This window comes from Mesocricetus auratus, unplaced genomic scaffold, assembly GCF_017639785.1.
Source record: "Mesocricetus auratus isolate SY011 unplaced genomic scaffold, BCM_Maur_2.0 Super-Scaffold_100676, whole genome shotgun sequence".
Classification (NCBI taxonomy): Eukaryota; Metazoa; Chordata; class Mammalia; order Rodentia; family Cricetidae; genus Mesocricetus; species Mesocricetus auratus.
In genome coordinates, this window is record NW_024429266.1 from 167,047,678 (window position 1) to 167,071,333 (window position 23,656).

Here is a 23,656-nt window from a genome sequence, read left to right on the forward strand (position 1 = left end):
AGGAAGACTCCTGTGCAATATTCACATTTCTATCCTGCCAATTCCATTCTATTCCTCCAATTTCAGTAAGAATTAGTGGACAAATCCCTAAAAACTATCAGTGTCTTGAAAGGACAGTGATTATGAGAAAATAATCTCCATTAGACAGATAGAATACGATGGAACCTGGTGAGCCGATCTTTTTTATCTTCACCCTACATAAGTAACTGGAGTATATCTACTCTTCCTAAGCTTTTTGACAGAATGTAAGTACTGAATGGTTTTGATTGCTCTGCTGCCATTAGTTTAAACATCTACCCACACCTCCCCATGGTCTCATACAGAGTTGTACCATTTATGTCCTCCATTCTCCCTTCTTGTCTGATACATACTTTTCCTTTCCTTAATATAATATTGCATCAGTTATGTCAGGTGGAAGAAGAGTGTCTCATTTTATTTCTGCCCACCTTAGTTTGGAGTATCATATGGGTATATTTGGATTCAAATTTGTATTGTATTCAAAAAAGTACTTCTGATACATGCAGAAACTAATTCAAGTTATCAAAAATTTGATTGTGAGTAAACATTTTTATTGCATCAAATTTTTATATGTTCATGATTGCATATAATGAAAACAACCACTTTCTGGTATTTGTAAATTATTAGCTCTTTCTTTAATCATGGAAACAGCTGGTAAAAAGAAAGCAGTGTTTCACAGCATCATTGGGTGGGGTTTCCCTGCACATGAGACTTAAGAAGCAAAGTCTGTCCTTGTTTTCATCTATTAAATCAAATACTAGTGCACTCACTTATGTTATGTACTTGGTTTATTACCAAAAACAAATCAAGGGCTTAAACTACATTATAACATTAAAACTGAAGTTTTTACCTTTCACAATTGTCAACATTAGAGTTCTTATATAAATGGAATTATAGATAATTGTCCTTCAAATAAAACAAAAACGAGAAAAGTTTAAAAACTCATCAATATGACTAACATGAAGCAGAGTTTCTTAAAGCCAAAATCAAGCAGAATCTTTTGATATCTCTTTATCTCAAAATATCATTGATTAATTCCACTTCTCAATTATATGGTATGGTGTTTAATGTAGCCTTATTTCTCTGACAAAGAAAAAAGTGAAAACAAAAGTAGGAGTCTAAAAATAAAAGCCATACTTAATACACAAGCTAAATATACTCCAAATTTTTTTCACAACTACATTAATTCAATGAAATCTAATTTAGGCTGGTGCCATTGTCCTGAAATAAAGATGAATGCATATTACAAGTCCACATTGTGCTTCACTTTCTTTATAGATTTATCAAGAGAAATGCTAATTACTTCAGGCCTTTCATAAGAACCTATGTTCTTAAAAAAATAAATAGAAAAGTTGATGCTAGATTAAGGATGAGGTACAACTAAATCCACATTCATTTTTAGCTTTCTCCTCTTCTGTTGCGAAGTTACTAATGTAATAGTCCTGAATCCATGCCATTTAAGGAACAAGTTCCTGAAATCCAGATAGTATTGTGTAGCTCAACACCTTAACCGACTATGTTCCTGAATTTCTGCAGTTGCTATTGTTGCTTACAGGAATATTTCCCAAACTCTTCTACAGAATATTGATAAAGGAAACTTCAACATATCCAGTGGTCAAATAATGTTTAGGAAGTGTTGGAATAAAGTTCAACAAGTCACTTTACTAAAGGATCATTCTGTAGTAAACATGGTTATATCTAAGAAATCAGCACATTTTTAACCTTGTTGCAGCTTTAAAAAAATCATTCTTATTTGCAAGATTCTCATGGGAAAATAAAGGTAAAAGTCTAGGATCATTATGACTCTACCCATACTAGTTATAGGTGTATCTGACGTACAATTTACGTTTAATGTCCCTTGGTCATTGTGATAGTGTGCCTTAACTCTGCCTCCCTACTTTCTCTGCCTGTCTCATTCTCTTGCTGCTTTACATGAAACACTAATTTTCTGTGTTGAGACTGTATATTATGCACTATATAGTTATGTTTTTCCACATACAGTAAAAAATAGTTTGTTTTCCCTTGATAGAACACAAAATTCTGTTTACACACTTAGACAACTCTTAGCCTTGACTTTTAAATCCAGTAGTAGCCCGCATTTTCCTATAATGTGAGAGCTTCAGAGACAAAGGCTGTGCTTAAATTTATCTTTCCACTTTTTAGTGTTCTACCAGGTATGCAGTGGGCAATTACTATAGTAGAAGGAATTGAAATGGGTAGCCACAAAACCATAAGTCAGAAAAGGCATTTCTGCTTTAGAAATACCTCCCAAGGCTTCTGTATTCACTCAAAATGAGAGCCAGATATCTCACAGCATTCCATAAGACACTGTCAGTCTCTACCCTTCGTATGACACTTCCATGTGGTTTTACTCCTTCATTATTCCTTGATATCCAAACTGACCTGTGTGCTGTTTAAACATGCTGGAATCTGGCCTGTTATCTAGAATGTCTTCTCCCTAACATGTGCCTAAATAAGTCCTTCCCAAGTCTTTGCTCAAGTGTTACATACTTTCTTTAGCTTAACCTTTTTAAAAAATTACTTGTATAAGTATGGGGCGTTGGAAGGGTATGTCTGCATATATGTTTGCAATTTCCCAAAGATGCCAAAAGAGGGTCTCTGATTTCCTGAAACTGCAGTACAAGCAAACATGATGTTTTGATACTAGGAACCTAATTCCTGTCATCTGGAAGAGCAATATAAACTCTCAACCCATAATCCCTCTCTCTGGACTGTTGAGTCCATTCTTTATATCACAGCCTTTCTTCTTCCTTCTATGTCTTTCATCCCCTCAATCCTACAATGTCCTCTTACTATATTAACTGCTAACACACTGTCATTTACTATGCTTTGCTCATTGTTATAACACAAAGCCATAGAGTAAGTCCTTTGTAAGTGTATGCTAAGTGAATTGAATAAGTGAACATTGTTTTCATTCCATTTTCTAGTTCAGTAAATTTGTGGTATCTATTTGCCACAGTATGTCCATACAGAACTTAATAAGAACAAGTTAGTTTTTGTTAGTTTTCATTATTGAAAACTTGTTGTCTGCACTTCATCTCACTCAAGCTGTGAAGGCAGTAAAACATTGCATCAATTAAAATATTCCAATTAACACTAATCAGGAAGAGCAATATTAATAACACAGCTGAACCAAGTTGATGAATCTTTGCAGCCTCGCCTATGGCTCTAGGCACAGTATATCAATTTCATAAGATAATTTTTATTCCTTATTATGGATTTTCATAAAATAATAAAGACATCAATCAAAGGAGGACAGTGAAGGTTTATAAGATAGCAAAGACCCACATTTTAAAATACTCCATCGCTTGCTATTCACATCAGCATGCCATAATTTTCAGCATCATGGTTAAGAGTAAATTTTCATGGCCCATCTATCTCATAAGGACATAAAGATAGGTTTTGAAAGCCTAAAGAACATGGAGTGTTATTCTCACCCTGCAGGAGTTTCCAAAACTCCATTGAAAGTAATTGCATTCAGATCTTGTCCCAGATTTTTGAACTCAGCAGAGATTTAATGTTAAGCAAATCTCTTAACTTTCCTGAGCTTCAAATATCTTCTTTATATCATATTTAATGCTGAATGAAGTCTTTGCTACTCTCCTTCAAGGAGATGCTTTTGTAGTTATGAGTAAAAATGTTGGGTTTATTTTTACTGACCAGGAGAGATGGCTCAACAATTAAGAACACATATTACCCTTGCAGAAGACCTGAATATGGTTACCAGCACTCATACTGAGTGGCTCACAACCACCTACAATTCCAGCTCCAGGAACACTGACACCTTCTTTTGATCTCCACAAATACCTGTGTTCGTGCACACATACCCAAATAGACACATGCATGCACACTTTATTATTTTTAAGAAGCATAAAAACAAGAGAAAGCATTTCAGCAGCATTCCCATTATTATTATAATTACTACCACTTCCAGGGTGGGGTGGAAACATGACTTCTGACATTACCTATGTATAAGCTCCGTGTGAGATGCTGGATATTTAGCAGTGCCATTTATCAGGTGCCTCCAGGTGCACATTACTGAGTGAAGTGCCCTGAAATGTATCAGTAACATGCGCATCAACACTCATAGCCTTTGCAGTTATTTGTGGATATACACAGAAAATGAAGCTATTTGAGTCACTTGACACTCATTTTTCCACCTGAGATGGAGCAAGGTGACACTCTGCCTTCCTGTTTCACCTCTTTCACTTTAAACAAGCCTCCTTTCTTCAAGTTATTTAGTGGCATGCCTTTTGTGTTTTGGTGCTTGTAGTGGGTGATTTTGAGAATTGCCCAAAGCAATGATGCCAAAGTGCTATCTAGTGTTCGTAAGTACAAGAAAGCCACGGCTCATAGAGAAAAATGCATGTGTACACAAGCTTCATTCTGGCATGAATTATTGTGCCTTTGGCCACAAGTGCAATGTTGATAAATCAACATATATTAGTAAGATGCCCTCAAACAGAAGCACACTTAAAACAAGGTTATGTAGTGATCAGTTGACGAAATTGTAGTGACTGTGGATACACAGGAACCTAATGCTGTTTCCTCTAATAATTGTGGAGTAGTTAATCATCAGTAAAGCTTTATGAAATACAGCTGCCATCAATAAGAACTGACCTCAGCTGACCTGATAGTGCAGTGCCACCGCATGGGGAAGAGTTTTGACCAACGTTAGCATAGCAAAACCACATGATCTTCATAAGCATACAGGAAAGAGTCTTCTAACTTTGAGATTAAAAAGAGAGTTCCTGAAAAGAAACCGAGAATGTCAATGACAGAGAAAAGAATGGTGCAACCACAGGACTTCCAGCATCAAATTCCAATAACTGTAGAAAATCTTACACCAAGAGATATGTGAAGAACTGTAACTAACTAAAAGACAATCCACAAAGCATGTCAATGTATAAAAAACACCAAAGCATCACCAAAAGAAAAAGAAGACAAAAATCCCAGTATATGGCAAGATAAATGACACAAACTGACATTTTTAAGTAAGGCCCATTAGAAATTAGAAATTACCATTTTATAGACAGAACTAGCAAAGACTGAAGTGTTTGGTGTCGCTGAGAAGTAGAATGAGTTCTCACCAAAAACTCCCAACAGTCTTAAATTCTAAACTTATTTTTCCTATCACACACACACACACACACACACACACACACACACACACACACACATGATCCGAGGAACTTTTGAAAATGTGCTTAGGCAAATGGTCTTTGACTGCAGATTGCTTTACAGTCACAAGTAAGATGAAGGGAAAGAGGTTATCCAGGAGATGGTAGAGATGAATTATCTACTTTGGTACCTTTTAAAGTAATGAAAATCAATGAAATACAGCTATATCCTTTATGATTGAATCTCTAAGAAGGCCGGGAAGAAAGCTCTGTCAGTAAAGTACTTGCCTTGCAAACTCGATGACCTGAATTTGATATTCTTATTCCACATTAAATAGTCAGCTATATTGGCACATGCTTATAATCCCAGAACTGGGGTTGATGCATTAGCTAGACAATCTAACCTAATGTGTCTCAAAAACAAGGTGCATAGCTTCTGAGGAACGATACCCTACCTCTAGTCTCCACACACCTCACACATATGTGCAATGCACCCTTTAACTTGTAAATATGCCCACACACATATTCATGAAAAAAGCAACTCTCAAACAGTTTATAGTTTCTACTTTTATGAGTGTAAATGACTTCTTAGAGTAAATAATACATTGCTTAGGACTTTATATGTAGGTGTGTGCTTGTATCCATGTACATATTATTATAACAGATATCAAAACAATAGTAAGATAATTAGAAGCAAGAAAAACCATATAGAGAATTTTTTTAAGTTATGAAGAAGTTCATTCCTGATGCTGTATCTGAGAATCACATGAGCATTTTATTATTTACATTCTGGGCTCATTTACACTTTCTTTTGTGTGCTTACTACAGCACACAAACAAAAAAAACCATAATACAAAGGAAAAAAACATCATTTTGTCTGAAACCAGATAGTGTGGGTCAGAATTGTAACATTAATTTTATTACTAAGATTAATAAATTACCTAGTTTCAAAGGCTTGGGTTCCTCACATATCCAAAAAAAAATGTAGTAACATCCACCTAATGGTATTATTGAGAAAAAGTTAATTAATTAATGCATGAAAGGTCTTCAGAATAGTACCTGGAATATAGGAAAAGTTAAGTAAATGTTGGTTATAAATGCTGAATTTTTCATTCAAACTACTGGATTAGTTCAGAGACTTCCCAGGAAACAACACATGACTGTTTCTTTCATCTCTGGAGAATCGAAATGCCTCAGCATACAGCTTTCATAATATTTGGTTGCCCATACAAATATACATATATATTTTCAGGAAACTTTAAGAAATCCACTGGGGAACCTGCATGGGACCAAACCAGGTGCTCTGAATGTGTTGAATATTGATGACAGTTATGTTGCTTGATCTGATATGTTCAGAGGCAATGGAGGGGCAGGCCCAGGTTTGCTTTTGGTCTCCTGCTTGTGTTTCAGGATATAAGCCTTCAGCATCCTGCTCCTGCCTTCATGTCTTTGTTCTACCATCATGAACTCTAAGCATCTGGAACCATAGCCCAAATCAAACTCTTCTATAAGTTGCCTTGGTCATGGTGCTTTATTGCAGTAATAGAAAAGTAGATATTATCCGCTTAAATGGATTAGTGTAGAGGCAGGGTATTTCCATAGAACTTTAAGTTCATAATGGGTTCAACTCTGGGATGTAATGCCCATGGATAACACAGAGGAATGACTGTACTTCCTTTATATATTGCAGTAATGCTTTTGAAATGTGCCTGATAATCTAGGTTATAAACTCTTTGGAGCCACATTTAATTTGCTTTCATATTCCCTGGATAGCATCTACCACATATGACACTATGAATAATATTAAAGGGCGAAAAAGAAGATACAAGGGCAAGCAACGTAGTTTGGACTGAAGATATGATTGTCAGGTCTTCCCAACTCTCAATTACTTGGCTTGTAAGATTTCTAAGATAGAACAGAGTAATTCCATCTTTATCAGAATATAAGTTGGAAAACTGTCTTCATTTAAAATTCAGCGTACACATTCACATCTCCTCTGCTGCTCACTCCTTTTTTCTATTGTTCTTTGGAAGTTGTTTTGTTTTGCTGTTGAGACATTTTAAACTTTAAATGTAAGCTGAAAATACTTATTAGTTTCCTCTGGTGTTACATGACCCAAGATGACTTCAACTACAGTTATAAATTGCACACTACAAGACTCACCTAGGACTGCTGTGTCATTGGCATTATTTTGTACCCTTCTTGGCAGACTCAGCTGGGGACGAGAACTGAGCTGGCAAGAGAGAATGATTTATCCTCACACACTTAGAAGTAGGATGGGAAGTAAAAAGTTTCAACATTATAGCATTATCTCTTTTCAAGTTTCATATGAAAATCCTTTATTGTGTTTGCCTATTTTGTTTCTATAGCATATATTACCACCAGAGTTACATATTTTTAAGTTATTTATTTTAGTTTCTGCTGTTTTGTACACTCTAGGCTCTTTGATATGTTTAAAATTCGTTTTCACTAAATTATATATTTAAATACATTCTAAAATATTATATATCAATTTGTTGTGTATGTGTATGAATTTGTGCATTTGGATACCATAGTGTGTATGTGGAGGGCAGAGAAGTTATGAAAATCTGTTCTCTCCTTTTACTGTGTTGGTCCTGAATATTGAACTCAGGTCATCAATCTTGGCAGTAAGTTTTTTTACTAGCTAAACTGTCTTATCTATCCATGTCAGGCCTGTGAAGACTAGAGATGTTTTTGTTTATTTGCCAATAACATATCTTTGGTGGCTAAAACAATAACTGGTATTGTAATGAACACTTGTTGTACCTTTATTGTAGGTAGTGAATGGATCTTTATTTCTCCAAGTGGAAGGAATTATAAATGCAGGCTCTCAGAATATGCAAACTTGGTGTCCTTATTATTTCAAGACGAAACCACTGGGGGATTGTTATTTCAGAATTTTCCATTATGTCTTTATTTTCTACATGCACAAATATGACAATTCTGTGAAGAGAAATGTCTTTCAATGATCCAGATGTGAGAATAACTGTGATAACTAAAGCCTGGCTATCAGGGCTTCAGTAAGTAGGAATAAATCAACTGTGAAGTCAATCTAAGCATTCACAAGTTCCTTCATCCCTCCACCCCTTATTACACACAGACACACACACACACTCACACACACACACACACTGCATTTTTGTGGGTATATACACATATATGTGCATATATGTGGGAACTAAACATTGACATTAGGTATTTTCCTACAATCACTTTGTACATAATTTTTAAGATATAATCTCTCAAAGAATATGGAACTCACCATTTAGATTAGATTGAATGGGCAACAGACCTAAGCACCTACCTGTTTTTACTTTCCTCATGCCAGGACAACAAGTGTGGCCTGCCCTATCTTGGTTAGACCCACAAAGGACACCAGCTGTCAGTTACAACCCATCACAGATGTGTGCTGTATGAGATATTACTAGTAATTAAGATTGTACTACAAGGTCCTAAATTCATTTACCTTGGCCAGAGAGTATCTGGGTAGGTGAGATTCATGTCATTGAAACCACAGGGCTTGTAATTTATTGCTACTCTATAAATTCTACAGTGTGCACAGACATAAACACATTCATCTGATTCTAGCATAGCATCCTCCCAGCACTCAGATTCCTCTTTATGAAAATGAGAACGTGAAACAGCACCCTTAGCAAAATCTAAATAGATAGTGAATAAACAGAGTGCTTGCATGTAGAGTTGATGGTGGCTTTATTTTCAAAACTGTAATTAAATGAGATAAAAATATATGGTAGAAGTTTCTGAAACATCTTAAATTCAACATACATAACAGCTGCTCCTCATCTGAGAGCTTCCCCTTATGTACCCATCTTTGTTTTTCATACCCTTCAACATTCTCTAGCCAGTACACAGCCGAGTCAGTACCTAGTATCCCAAGAAATTTATTATAGTTACTAGTTACTTCTCATAGTCTTGATTTGCCTAGAATAACTATTTGACAAAGTATGTCCAGATTTTAGGAGCAATGGATTCAAGAGTTACTGGTATAATTTTTATGAGCCAACATTCCCTATTTTATTGTTTTCATGCCCTAAAACTGAGTATGTTACATGGAAATTTCTGTCAGTGTGAAAGCAAAACTTTTCTGCAAAGCAGAAAAACTACTAGAAATTTCTATCAGTTTCTGCCTCTCCTTTTCAGCTTTGGCCACCACAGTTTCTTGGGAGGGAAAGGCTACTTTTAAGGATATAATTTAGACAAAGTTAGTTAAATGAACCAATGTCTTTCTAGTTTTATTTATGAGCAGAAAGACAGAGCTTACCCCTCCCACCTGAGACCTCTAATATATTGCCGTTGAGTGCTAGGCAAATTTGACAGTGAGTTTGAGTTCAGTGCTGAGGTATTTCTGGAAAGTTTATGCGGAAAAGCCATAGGATGCACATGTTTGAGATGAAGAGAACATTTCACTTTGAAGTAGTGTATTTTATGAACTGCTGTGTGACTGACAGATTGGTAGACTCTTAGGTTTCATCATGACCTGTGGTTTCTATGCCTTCATTTGTAATCGATTTCCAAGGTTTTTCCTGTGGATTACTGACTGTGATAATCTCTCATTCTCTCTCTCTCACTCTCCCTCTCGCCCTCACTAATCTTCTCCCTCTCCCTCACTCCCCTTCTTCTGCTCCCTTTCCCTTTCTCTCTCTCTTTGTTTTTGTGTGTGTGTGTGTGTGTGTGTGTGTGTGTGTGTGTGTGTGTGTGTGTGGTTTTTTGAGACAGGGATTCCTTGTGTAACCGTGGCTGTCCTTGTGTAACCAGGCTAGACTTAAACTCACAGAGATTTTCCTGCCTCTGTCTCCTCAGTACTGGGATTAAAGGGATATACCACCACCACCTGGCTGTGATAATTTCTTGATATGTGACTTTTCTGATTTTCTTCAGAGAATATTCATTGCAGTGTTCTTTTGATGTATCTGATTTGCTTCTAAGGTAGCACATTCATTAAGGAGACTGATTCAATAGATTGTATCTTCCAGATTGTAGTTTTCATTGGGGAAAAAGCTAAGATTATGAAATGAAATATCCAAAGAAGAATTATGTTTCTTTCTATGAAGGTTATAATTATCCTAAGTTTATCTATCATAGAATTCTCACACTCTAGTGGTTCTCAACATTCTTAATGCTGAGACACTTTAATATAATTCTTCATGTTGTGGTGACTCACAACCATAAAATTATTTTGTTGCTACCTCATGACTGTAATTTTGTTGCTATTATGAATTGTAATATAAATATATGATATTCAAGGTATGTGATATGTGACACTCCCCAAAGAGGTTGTGACCCACAGGTTGAGAACCACCAGACAGACAAAGAGCAGATTATTGTATGGGTGTGTCACTGACTACTTTGTAAAAACTATGATCATATTTGTTTCATTCAATTTCCTGGTATTATTTCATGTTTTGGTACCATCAGATTTTGTTGGAATAGGATGGATGGCTGGATGGATGGATGGATGAATGGATGGATTGGATTGGATGGGATGGGATTTATTTTGCCAAGTGGTGTTACCATTTCATGTACTAAATGTACCCCATCCCAGACAGTTTTGTTTCAGATAGTTTTAAACATTGTTTAGAAGACTGATAAATATTGGATAGATGGTGATCTTGATTATTGCTATGCAGAAGTAATCAAGAAAAGGTGCAGTAGCTTAAATGGAGTAAAGATACATTTAAGATCAACAGGAAAACCCTTCAAGAAAGGCACATCTGACCTGGATTCTAAAGAATGACTATGTGTCATAAGTGAATATTTTTCAGTCTGATAAAGCCCATACTGGAAAGTTGAGCTGTGCTCTTTTTGCAAAAGATAATCCCTACTGGGATAGTCAGTAATTTATACTCCATGATAGAGATTCAGAATGGAGCATGAAATTCTCGCTTAGAATCTGATGTTCCCTACCATCTCTCATTCTGCATGTGGCATGAAGGAGGACCTAGAGTATATAGGGGCTGGAAAAGTCTATAGTAGGGTTCCATCTATGAAATTAAAGTGAAAGCCTCATTGCTGCTGCTGGATAAGGCTTAACAGATGCTGCCAATTGGGGAAGGAGTGCCCACATCCGTGTAAGTTACCCCTCACCTAGGCTCCATAAGGAGGTCCAATATATTTATTGGTTCACCACAGTGAACTTTGGTGGAATCATGCTTTGGTTTGCTACTAAGACCCTAGGAGGAGGAGTTACCTTGCTTTACATCTCTTCCAGGGAAGGAATTTTTAACAACACTGTGATATACCCAAACTGGAAGACTGTTTCAAATAAAGGAATTGGCGTACTCAAAGGTCCCGGGATAGGGTCAGCCTTAAGGCTCTTGAAGAGTGGAAAAGAAATTACAGTTATTACAGTAAAAATAACAGACAGATGAAGTATCAAAGAGTAAGTTAAGTTTTGTAGGCAGGGTCCAGATCCCTAATACCCCTTGCAGTACACAGTGAAGAGTCCATGACTTACTTTTAAATTCAAAAGTTCAAATTATTTTCCTGTTTGTCTAGTGTTAGTATGAAAGCAAAGACAAGAAATTGCAGCTGCCTAACCATTAACACTCCAGAGTCAGGGTGCTATGCGAACAGAGATGAGTTCCTGTAGAGAAAACTGCTGGTAATAACAGCTTGCATTTTAGGGCACCTGTCTCCAAAGCAGAACAGCATTATTTGTGATGCCACATCCCACTAATCACAGTCACCCCATGGGTGAGATAGGTGCACATTTTTATGGAGCACACAAGGAAGCACAAGTGTTTTAAATTGAGTTGTTCTTTGGCTTCTTAAATTGCACAAAGGTCTAGATAAAATAGAGTATGTCAAAGAGATGAAGGAAAAGAAAGAACTAAAATGAGAAATAAAAATAGCTGCCTGGAAAGTCCTACACTTTCAGAGGAAAGGGCAGCAAAGCAAACTTCATTTCCTTGTGAGGCCTAAGAAATAATAGTTGAGGGGTGAGAAAGATTGAGTACCACATGGGTCGATGGAACAATAAGTAATAGTACCAACTTCATAGAGTAGTTGTGAGAACCATATGCAGAAGCACATGGAACATAAGTGTGTTCTGTGCATGACTTAGATATAATTGGCCTCAGAGTCTTCTAAAGAGGTACTGTGTATAAAAGTGGTGAGGTGACCAAGTAGCACACCGAAGACTTCTCAGTGTGTAATATTGATTATGTTATCTTTAGTGCTTGCTGGAGTTTTGTTCCTGAAAAGAAAGGCAGAGTAGTAATATGTTTCAAGGAATATTCTATGTTACCAGGAACATATAATAGGGTAGTGTACAGTCTCACTAAAAGCAAGGTTGCTGACCCTGGGAAAATATGTCTTTGGCCATCTTAACAAACTTTTCTCCATTTTAGTTTCTTAGTGATGATTCTTTCATGAAATTTCTCAGCCTTTCCCAACTACATCATGGATCAGACTTTCCTTCATTTATTTTATTATTGTTTTTATAGTTATCCCAAAGCCATATGCTATATATCTCTAGTGCTACTTCTGACTTGTTAAGTAGCACCAACTTGATGGAGTGAGATCACTCTTTACTATGTGTACCATCAATATAAAGATGGTCAGAAAAACAATATTCACTTTTCAGTATCAATTCCACACAAAGTATGAGATCCAGGTTCCTGTTCCAGATCAAGACAGACAATATTCCAGCATGGGGAGCTGTAGTTGTGTTTTTTTCTCTTTAATTCTTTGGGGGCCTGTCACCCAGCTCCCAAATAAATGCATGGAGTCTCATTCTTACTTATGAATGCTTGGCCATAGCATGGCTTGTTTCTAGTCAGATTTTCTTAACTTAAATTATCCTATCTACCTTTTGCCTCTGGACTTTTACCATTCTCTAGTTTATATATCTTTCTTTCCTTCTTACTCTGTGGCTAGTTGTAAGTCTGGGTGGTTTGCTCCTGGTGTTCTGATATCCTTCTCCTTTTTTTGTCCCTCACTCTTCTTCCTAAGGAGCCTGCATTTGTCCTCCTATTTATTCTCCCTGTCTGGCAGCCTTTCCTATTTCTGTCTCCTGCCTAACGATTGGACATTCTGCTCTTTAATAGACTAATCTGGTGTTTTAGGAAGACAGCTTTAAAGATTTAAGCAAGTGCAACGTAAAAGAATACAACACAGTTTTGAGCCATTAAAAATTTTTCCACAACATAAGTGAATGTAACACATCTTTTGTTTTCATTATCCATTCTTTTATTGATGAACACCTAAGCTGACTTCATATCCTAGAAATTGTGAATAGAGCAGCGTTAAACACAGTTGAACAATTGTTTTTGAGGCTGGATACAGAGTCCCTCAGATATGTATCCAGGAATTACATAGCTGGAGCCTATAACACTTCCTCTTTAAGATTTCTGAGAATGCATCTTAACCTAATATTCCACAACAGACAGGGAGACTCCCATGACCTCAACTATAGCTGAGATGTTACTGACAACTGATGGCTTCTAGGGGAGAAAAAGCCATTTCTCCTCTTTTTAAGAGTATATCTTATAGTGGGTTAACAAAGTTCCAATGTGTTGGATATCTACACACCTAGGAGCATATGAACTTGGTGGGTTATGGGTGGGAGTAAGTGTATTTGGGAGTGGGAAGTGGGTTCTGAGATGAGTTTGGGGAGAACTGGAACTGTGGGATGAATGTGTGTCAAAATATTATGCATGTATGTAATTCTCAAATAATTAATAAAATGTTATATTTAGGAACTTGAAAGATGGCTCAGTGGTTAAGAGCCCTAATTGCTCTTCCTCAGGACTAGGATTTGATTTCAAGCACCCACGTGGCAGCTGACAACTATCTGTAACTCCAAGATCTGATGTTCCCTCACAGATATACATGCAGGCAAAACAGCAATGCCCATAAAATAAAAAGAAATGAATTAGAAAAATGTTATATTCAATGTACATTAAATATTATATTTAATAATAGTGTTTGCGTGTTATTTAGTTTAGCCAGAAAGAAAAGAGGTAATGATTTCCAGCCATTTGAAAAAAGGTATAGATAGAATGGGTTTTGCTTTGTTTTGCTTAGTTGTTGCTGAGAGAAAATGGCTGACACCTTGATTGGCACAAAACAAGGAGTTCAAAAAATTGTTGAGCATTGGATAAAACAGATGAAAGTGACTAATGCAGAAATATCAAGAGAGATGCCTTAGTGGATAGGAGTGTGTACTTTCTCCAAAGAGCCTGAGTCTAGTTCCTAGCACCAACAACCTCCTGTAACTCTAGCTCAAGGGGACCCAACTTCCTCTTTTGTACCCATCAGCATGCATTTGCACATTCCCTATAGAGAAAAAACACACATATATGTCATAAAAAGTAGAGTTATATTCCTAAAAAAGAAAGAGTAAGATATATGTACTTCTATCAATATTTTATTAGCAGTATACCTGAATGTATTTAAGCTTTTATGTTAAATGACTAAATGTTTATAAGAATTTATTTTTATTTCAGATGAAAACTAGCATAGTTGGGCTAGTAGTATATGTAGTTCTGTTGATAGAGTGATTACTTATTATGCTCAGAGGCCTGGTTATTAACCTCATCCCAACATAAAACTATGTGGAGTGGCACATGCCCACAGGCTCATTCCTCTGTAAGCAGAGGCAGGAGGATCATAATGTCAAGGTAACATAGCAAATATGAGACCACCATATGCTGTTTGAGACAAAACACCTAAACAAAAAATCAGAAAATATAAATAATACATTTGATTTTAAAGAGAAAAAGGTATCTATTTCATGAATATAGTTTTCATTTTTATAGTAAAACAGCAAAAGAGATTATCTGAGACCATAATATTGTACAAGAATTTCTTACAGGAAATCACATGGAGCTACAACATTTATAATAGTAAACATCATATAAAGATTGCAGCCTGTAGACTCTAGGGGATAAAGTACTGAATGAACTGTAGCACCTATCTTGTCTTAAAAGCAACAAAAGAAGATATATTTAAGTTTTAACAGCATGGTGTGATGTGGTGTGTGTGTGTGTGTGTGTGTGTGTGTGTGTGTCTGTGTGTGTGTGTCTGTGTGTCTGTGTGTCTGTCTCTGTGTGTGTCTGTGTGTGTGTTATGTTCCAACAGAACTTTGACTTTGACACACATATAAATGTCAATGTTACTTTAGTAGAAATTTAAAATCATTTTCTCCTGGTAAGTCACTTTGTGTAGAATTTTCTTTGATGCTCAAAAACGGTAATGGTTGTCCTAACACTTATAGACCACTCACTTCGGAGCAGGCACTAAGTTAAGTGCTTTACACACATCATTTTAATCTTTAGAAATCCCTGTGATATAGGAATTATTGACCTGGTACTGGAGATGAAGAAATTGAAGTTTGAGAAGATTAAGGAATTCACCCACATCGTACAGCAATGGGGAATGAGTGCTGAGCTCATATACCAGCCCTTTGACTCAAAAGCCAGTGTGATAAACCATTAAGCAATTCTTCCTCTTACTATAAACTCACACTTGGAAATCCGGTCAACCATGCCAGTCTCACTAATGGTTTCTTCATCCTTCCTGAGTGGAAAGAATGTAAAAAAATGTGGTTTTCGCAAGCCATGAGGTTTTGTGAATTCAGATTTATTCTGGGTATGAACCTCTGCAATCCCAAGAACCATGCGTATGTGCAGCCACACTTAGGGAGCAAATGGAACACATTCGAGACATGATTTAAAATATGCTGGCTGCCTGGTAACAGGGTTTTGGAATTACTGTCTGAAAATACCTCTTTCTTTTTATAAACGATGAAATCATCATTATGGAAATCATATTCATAACCAATGTATTTCTTGACCATCTTCCTGAGTTGATATTGATTTCCTTATTGATTGCTTTTTCAAAACTGAAGGATGCAATAAGACAGGAGATGGGTGCTGACAGTTTCTTGTGCTAAGGACACATTGTGGGAATTAATAGAATCCAGGCTTAACCAACTCAAGAAAAAAATATAAATTTGTTTTTTAAAACTTAAATAATACACAGAATACATAACTAAAAATGACTGCATTTTGTGCATAGTGTACTGGGCGATTTTTCATTCTTCATTTTCTCCCTTTCCTCTGTGGACTTATAGCAAACCATGATGTGTGTTACTATCTCATTAACCTTTCCTGGCCATTTTACAACTCAACTTTTTATATGCTCCTCTGGGAGGTGCCAGCTTGAAGATAGCTTCAGCCTTGCAGCCCACATGTGCAATGGCTGGTCTCTTAATGGTGGCTTAAATAAATTGCTTTTTCTTAGTCAATGTCCAAGTATTTATGGTAAGCTACTTTTTTTAACCAGCTCTCAACATTTAATAACTTTCTGGACAGGAAATATTTAGATGCGTTCCATCTTATTCTCTGATTTACTCTGTGGTTTGAATTCCAAATGCTTTCTGTTCTAAGGCTTTTGATTAGTGATTGTATGTTGCAATCTTAAGGTCTTTCTGTCCCTTTATTCCTCCAGGAATTTAACTGCCAAATCACTTTTGTGCCCTTGGATAGCTAGCTCACTCCAAATACTGTAGCACATTTTCTAATTTGGTGAAAAAAAATAAGATATCAATATCATGTTGTACAAGAAAATAAAGATGGATACTTGGCAGCAAAAAATATGATTTGAAAACATATCTACCATAAAACTGTTCATCCCTCAGCACATTATCTCTGAAAATTTTATGTAAAATGGGTGACAAATGAAATCACCACAAAACTAAAGATAGTTATCTTTAAGATCTATGAATTTCATATCAATGAGCCACATGTAAAGCTAGGAAAACATGCTGTTTTAAGAGACTATGGTACACCGACAGCCTCCAAAACAATACAGAGAAACCCTGTCTCATAAAACCAAAAAAAAAGAGAGAGAGAGAGAGACTATGGTACATTGATATTAATTCTTTGTCATACATATGATTTGTATTCAGTCATAACTTCAGTAACCAAATGTATGAGTTAAAGGGAGAATTCAAAGACTAATAGTTCAGTTACTTTTTTTATATGGTGGTATTCCTCTTTCTTACTAGAGTTGTTTCTTCCTCCCTTCCTCCTATTTCATCCTTTGTACCCAGTATGTAAGTTCCAACATTAAGTACTCATCCAAAGGGAATGAAAAATTTGGGACCAATATTCATAGCCAATATATGGTGCATTGAAATGGAGCTATACACCAGGCCGTGGTGGTGCACGCCTTTAATCCCAGCACTCGGGAGGCAGAGGCAGGCCGATCTCTGTGAGTTTCAGGACAGGCTCCAAAGCTACACAGAGAAACCCTGCCTCAAAAAAATAAAACAAAGAAAGAAAGAAAAGAAAAGAAAAAGGAAACTGAAATGGAGCTCCCTTGCATCCATTGACAGGAAATTCATTATCACAGACTATCTTTGTCAAGTAACTGGTTTAAGTGCTATTTATAAACTTTACTATTAAAACCTTGCAACACACACACACACACACACACACACACACACACACACACACACACACACACTGAAATTAGCCACACCCAAAATCTACACATCTCAGTGAATATCTATACATTCAGAACAACCATTTGAAATGAAATTTGAGGAGCTTGACTCTAACTCTGTCAATTTTTTGTTTTGGTGCTAAAATATGTAAAAATACATTTAGTAAAAAAGTTGTACGTTTTATATTTATAATATATAATTCATATTTTATTATATGAGTTATAATTATTGTCAGTAAAAAGCTTGGACATGAGTGTACAAGCATAAAGGGTTAGCATAATTCACATACACAGCTTTTTGACATAGAAAATTACAATGGTACTAGCTAGTGATTAGACTGTGGGTAGGTTATGATATTTGAAATATCAGTTCAAGATCTTTCATGTTCTCTTATATACAGACATATGCATCATTTATTTTTCTTGACATCCACAACTCACTCTAGTGTTTATTGCAACTTGGATACTTTTTTTAGATGAGATGCTTAGGGAACGATTTTCCATGGGATGACAACATTCCTTAGTGGACAGCAGGAAATACTGAAGACCAACCTTATTACAAAAAAAGATTTGTGTTTAGCTATTTCACTTAACTTTTGCCATGATTCTTAATTTAAAACAAATCACATATAATTCTCAACTTACATGTCATAAAATTAAGATGTGTCCAAGGTCAGCACAACTAATAAGAGGCAGAAATGATTCCCAAATCCAGGTCTGTCCAAATACAACATTTCCATTAAAAGTCAGGAAATTATGCCACCTGGAATACTTTCTAATCAACTACAAACAAATATTTCCAAACATTTCCTCAAATATCATATGCTTATACGATACTCTGAGCATTCAAATATTGTAAAACTGGATAGCATTTACAAAATAAAACAGGAGAAATCTGAGTTGTGTATTTTTAAGCTCAAGTAGTACACTTGAACATTGTATGTGTTTCTTTTAACTCTTTGCCTTTTTAAAAAAATGTATCTTATTTACTTTTCTTTTTATGTGTATGAGTGTTATACTTGCATGTATGTACACCATGTGTGCCATGAGTATGGATACAAGAAAGGGCATTAGATCTGTTGGAACTGGAGCTTCAAGCTGTTGTGACCAGCCCGTGGGTACTAGGAACAGAACCCGGTTCCTTCAAAGACCAGCCAAATTCTATTAACCACTGAGTGATCTTTCCAGTTCCTTTTCCCATTTCTCCACACAGTGTCTTATATCAGAAACAATGGTTGCTTAGTTATAAATGAATTGAGTATCTATTATCAATCAATTCTTAATTTTATTATGCCACTCTGAAAGATGGATGGGATATGTATAAAAATGCAGATGGCATATGCTAAGAACGAAACTAAACAGATCATTTATTGGGATTCTGTATCTCTTATAAGGATAATGATTTAAAATGCCAGTTTTATAACAAAGTTTTAAAAATTCTCTACTTTATCTCCTTTTCAGACCATTTCCTTAAAAAAATAGCATGCCCCTCATAATACAGAACCTATTTGTAGTGGTTTGAATGAAAATGGCCCCCATAGGAGTATATACTTGAATGCTTGGTCCACAGTTAGTGTAACTGTTTGGGATAGATTAGTATGTGTAGTATTGTTGGAGAAGGTGTGCACTGGGGCTTTGAGGTTTCAAAACACACAGTCTGTTTTGGGTTGTGAGCCAAGCCTTTAACAGTTGAACCATATCTCCAGGCTTCTTGATGGTGGATGGGAGGCATTTTGGGGTCAGATAAAAACCTGGTGCAAGGGAAACTCCCACAAATCTGCAAGAATGATCCCAGCTACGATTTCTGGCAATAGTACATAGGTAGCCTGAACTGGTCATCTGCTGAAATCAAGTTGGTAACTAATCCAATTTTCATCAAAGATCATTCATCTAGTGAATGATGGAAACAAATTCAGATACCCAGTCAAGCATTGGGCTGAATTTAGGAACCTGTTAAGGAGAGGGAGGAAAGTTGATGGGGATGGGCAGGGTTGAGGTCTTCATAAGGGAACCCACAGAAACAACTAACCTAGACACATAGGAGCTCACAGACGCTGAACTGACAGCTAGGAAGCCTTCATCGGACTGAAGTAGGCCCTCTATGTATGAGTAGTGTAGCCTGAGTTACTTGAGGGAATCTTAGTGGTGGAAGCAGGGACTGTCCCTAACACATTGACTGACTTCCATGAACCTATTCCTAATATTGGGTTGCTTTACCTAGCCTTAAATCTAGGGGAGGAGGTTAGTCCTACCTCAACTTCATATGCCATGCTCTGTTGACACCCATGGGAGGCCTGTCCCTTTCTATAGAAACAGAAGAGGAATGGATGGGAGGTGGATAGAAGGAGAGGAAGGAAGGGAAAAAGTGGTTAGAATGTTAGATAAATGAATAAATTTAATGAATAATAGTAAAAACAACAGGCTATTTTAAATTTCCCCCTCCCTTCCTCCTGCTTGTGGATCAAGATAAAGACTCCCAGTTGCTGCTGAAGTGCTATGCCTGGCTACCTGACGCCAAGCTCCCCACCACAGAGGTCATAGACTCTAACCCTGTGGAACTATGAGCCCCAAATTTAACTTTTATAAATATATTGGTCATTGTGACTTATCACATCAATAGAAAAGTAACTAAGACACCTTTGGATAAAAAGAAGTACATTACACCATAAATGGGATTTGGATTCTAGCATTGTTTGGTTCTGTGTCCATGGTGTATGTTTCCCTTTCGTCTTTGATATTCTTTGGATTGATATGATTAAGTCTGCAGTGAAGCAATTGACAGAGCTTTTCAGTCTGTATAGGTCAGAAACACCATTCTCCTAGTATTTGCATCCTGGTAGTACCAAGTGGAAATTGTCTGAAAATAGTAATAATTTTAAAAAGTCCATGTAGGCTTAAGCTTTTCCCAGTTCTAGAAAAAGCGTTGTGAAGGCATGATTGTGTGTACTTTTTTTTGTCTTTTTAAAATTTAGGTTTTTATTTAATTTCATTTTATATTCCAACCAAAGTTCTCCCCCCACTTTTCCTCCTGCTCCCCCTTGTCTTGCCCCCAGCCCACCACCCCATACACTCCCCCCAACAAGTAAGGGCTCCTATGGGGAGTCAACAAAGTCTGGCACATTAAGTTAGAACAAGACCAAGCCCCTTCCCACTTTGTTAATGCTGATAATGGCATCCCCTCATAGGGAATGAGATTCAACAAGATAACTCATGCACAGGGAAAGATCCTGGTCCTACTGCCAGGGGCCTCTCAGATAGTCCAATCTTCACTACTGTCTCCCACACAGTCTAATTTGGTCGCATGGAGGCTCCACAGCTGTGGGTCTAGAGTTTATGAGTTTCCACGGGGTTTGTTCAGCTGTTTTCTTCATCATGATCTTGAACTCCCTTGCTCATGTATTCCCTTCTCCCTCTCTTCAATTGGATTCCTGGAGTTTGGCCTGGTGATTGGATGTGGATTTCTTCATCTAGTTCCATTAGTTACTGGATAAAGGCTCTATGATGATAGTTGGGGTATTCTATTGTACATACATTTTATTTTTCCTAAACTTCCCCTAAAAATAAACTGTGTCTGAAACATGTCAATTTGTAATTGTGAAATGATTGTCCAGGCTCATGTGACCCTGTCACTCACAAATATCACAGTAAGTATAGATAGTAATGATGCTGAACTTATATAATTATTATGTGATTGTGGTTCCTCTTTCACAACATAGTCTTATCATTGCAAAAGCAGCCATTAAAATGGCCAAGGAAGAAGTCAATGTTATTTCAAACCAGTGGGTTGGACACTATGTGACATACTTTAGACAGAAAAAAAATGAGGTTTTAGATCAAATGATTCAGACAGGAGGGAAAAATGAAGAAATTAATCTTTCTATACTAATTATTAGTCAGAACTATACTGGGTAGGTAGGAGGTTAAAATACTCTGTTGAATAATGTCTACCAGTTTACTATATGTATTTTATATCACCCACTATTTGCTTGCAACTAGTTATTTGTTTTTTCTAGTTGTAATCTATAAATGTCTTCTCTCTCCTACTTGTAGAAATAGAACTTTCTCCCTGAAAGAATGATAATCAGTTCCTTATCTATATTTAAAAATAGGTATAAATTCAAAATAATCTGTTTGTAAATATGTCTGTTTATACCATACTTTCATATGCACATACACATATACGTATAATGTGTAACAACAGAATAAATTTGGTAATGCCAACACCTAAAAGTATGTTGCTGAAGAATAGTGTGTTTGAGATTGTGAGTTCAGGACCATTTTGCACTGTATCTGGGTACTATATCTCTAGAAATCAGACTGAGGGGGTAAGAAATCTGCATATGTATATGTATATATGATATGTATATATCAACATATATAAACATATAGAAAGAGTTATAATTGCATAAAATAGGTTTATGACATGAGTATTGTGTCAGAAATAAGAATTTGTATCGTAACAATGATGCTTACCTACAGGAGGTCATACAACTTCAGGTTCTTCACCTAAGTTGCTAATGTCTAGTAGAATTTTCTAGAATGATAGAAATGTTCCTTATGTGTGTTTTGTAATATGTAGTTATTGAATACTCAAGAATTAACTAGTGTTACCAACTAAATATTACACATTTAATTTTAGTATTCTGAGTCTAAATAGACACACATGGGCAATGCCATTTTATTGGACAATCTACCAATGGAATCCAGGAGTAAGGAACAATATTACTAAAAGTTTGTCAGAATCAGCTAAGCAGAATTTCCCTTGTATAGATGCAATCTAGGATATTTTTCAGCATAACTATCTTATTGGAAATAGCAATAGTCTCCCTTGGTATTTTAGGGCTGTAAAGTTAAATGTGTTTTCCTTCATTTCTCCCAACAGATCTTGAAAACTTTAAGACAAGAACAAGAAGCACAGTGTCAGTTCGTCGAGGCCAGGGAATGGTACTTCTGTGCGGCCCACCACCCCATTCTGGAGGTACCTATAAATATGTCCATGTATGCACACTTCACTGGCTGCTATTTTTCTTGCAGAATGTTTTCTCTCTTGACACCAGCTGAGGAACAGTGTCATTTATAGAGATTCTCATAGTCCTTCTATGTACAGTAAGGGATGTTGTGAATGCCTCCCATAATTAGTATAGGAAAATAGTAGATTGTACAAATGTCCCATCCCACAGTGTGCCTGGCACAAAGTAAAAGATATCCAAGTTGTTCAAAGTCAGAACCCTTTGGCTTGGTCAGACAGTGTAACTAAACTATCAGTATCTGTTACATATCTACAGTGTTAAAAGAAAATGATTGTGCTTAGTTATTTTATCCCATTCTGGGTCTGGGAAGGAATCTATAAACTTTCTCCATTATGATTCTGATACAGAATATGTTTGTTTTGATTTTCTATACCAACAACCACTTCTCCAACACTCTAGACACCAGTTGGCTATACATACATTGATTCAATTCCATCCTGATGCCTCTGCCTAGAGTTAGCATCAGACCCTACAGGTCTAGGAGCATCTAAGATCCTCATCTCCAGTGCTTCAGACTAGCTGCTCCTAACCCAGGTTTAATAATTTGCTGTAACAGCTAATAGAACTAAGGGGAAACAGTTCATATACTATTTTGTTTAGTCACACCAGTGGTCAAAAGACACTGAAAAGTCAAGTGTTTTAAGCACTTACCTCATGCCTTGAGAAATACCATAGTTGTGTTCCTAAAAGGGAATACTGAAAAATACCAAGCAATAGTTACTGCACATTCAGGGTTAATTCCTGATACATATTAGAATTTCACAAAGGAATTTCTGTGTTAATTTTGCATGTGTGATTATTTTGCTTCAACATAGGTATGCATACCATGAATGTACCCAGTGCCTGAGATCAAAAGAGGGCATCAGGTCCTAATAACTGGAGTTATAAATTGTTTTGAGCTGTTTTATGGTTGGTGGGAATCAAACCTAGGTACCCCATGAGAGCAATCAGTGTTATAAACAGCTGAGCTTT

General features: G+C 36.4%; 1 protein-coding gene across 8 annotated transcripts in view; it reads left to right on the forward strand.

Moving 5' to 3' along the window:
* The window catches only part of Cntn4 (contactin 4), a 1,002,315-nt gene that overhangs the window by 711,450 nt on the left and 267,209 nt on the right, over positions 1-23,656 (forward strand). For all 8 annotated transcript variants that reach the window (XM_040739337.1, XM_040739329.1, XM_040739331.1 and 5 more), the window contains one exon: positions 22,537-22,632. In XM_040739337.1, coding sequence (XP_040595271.1) covers positions 22,537-22,632 — 96 coding nt within the window. The remainder of the gene's footprint in view (positions 1-22,536; positions 22,633-23,656) is intronic.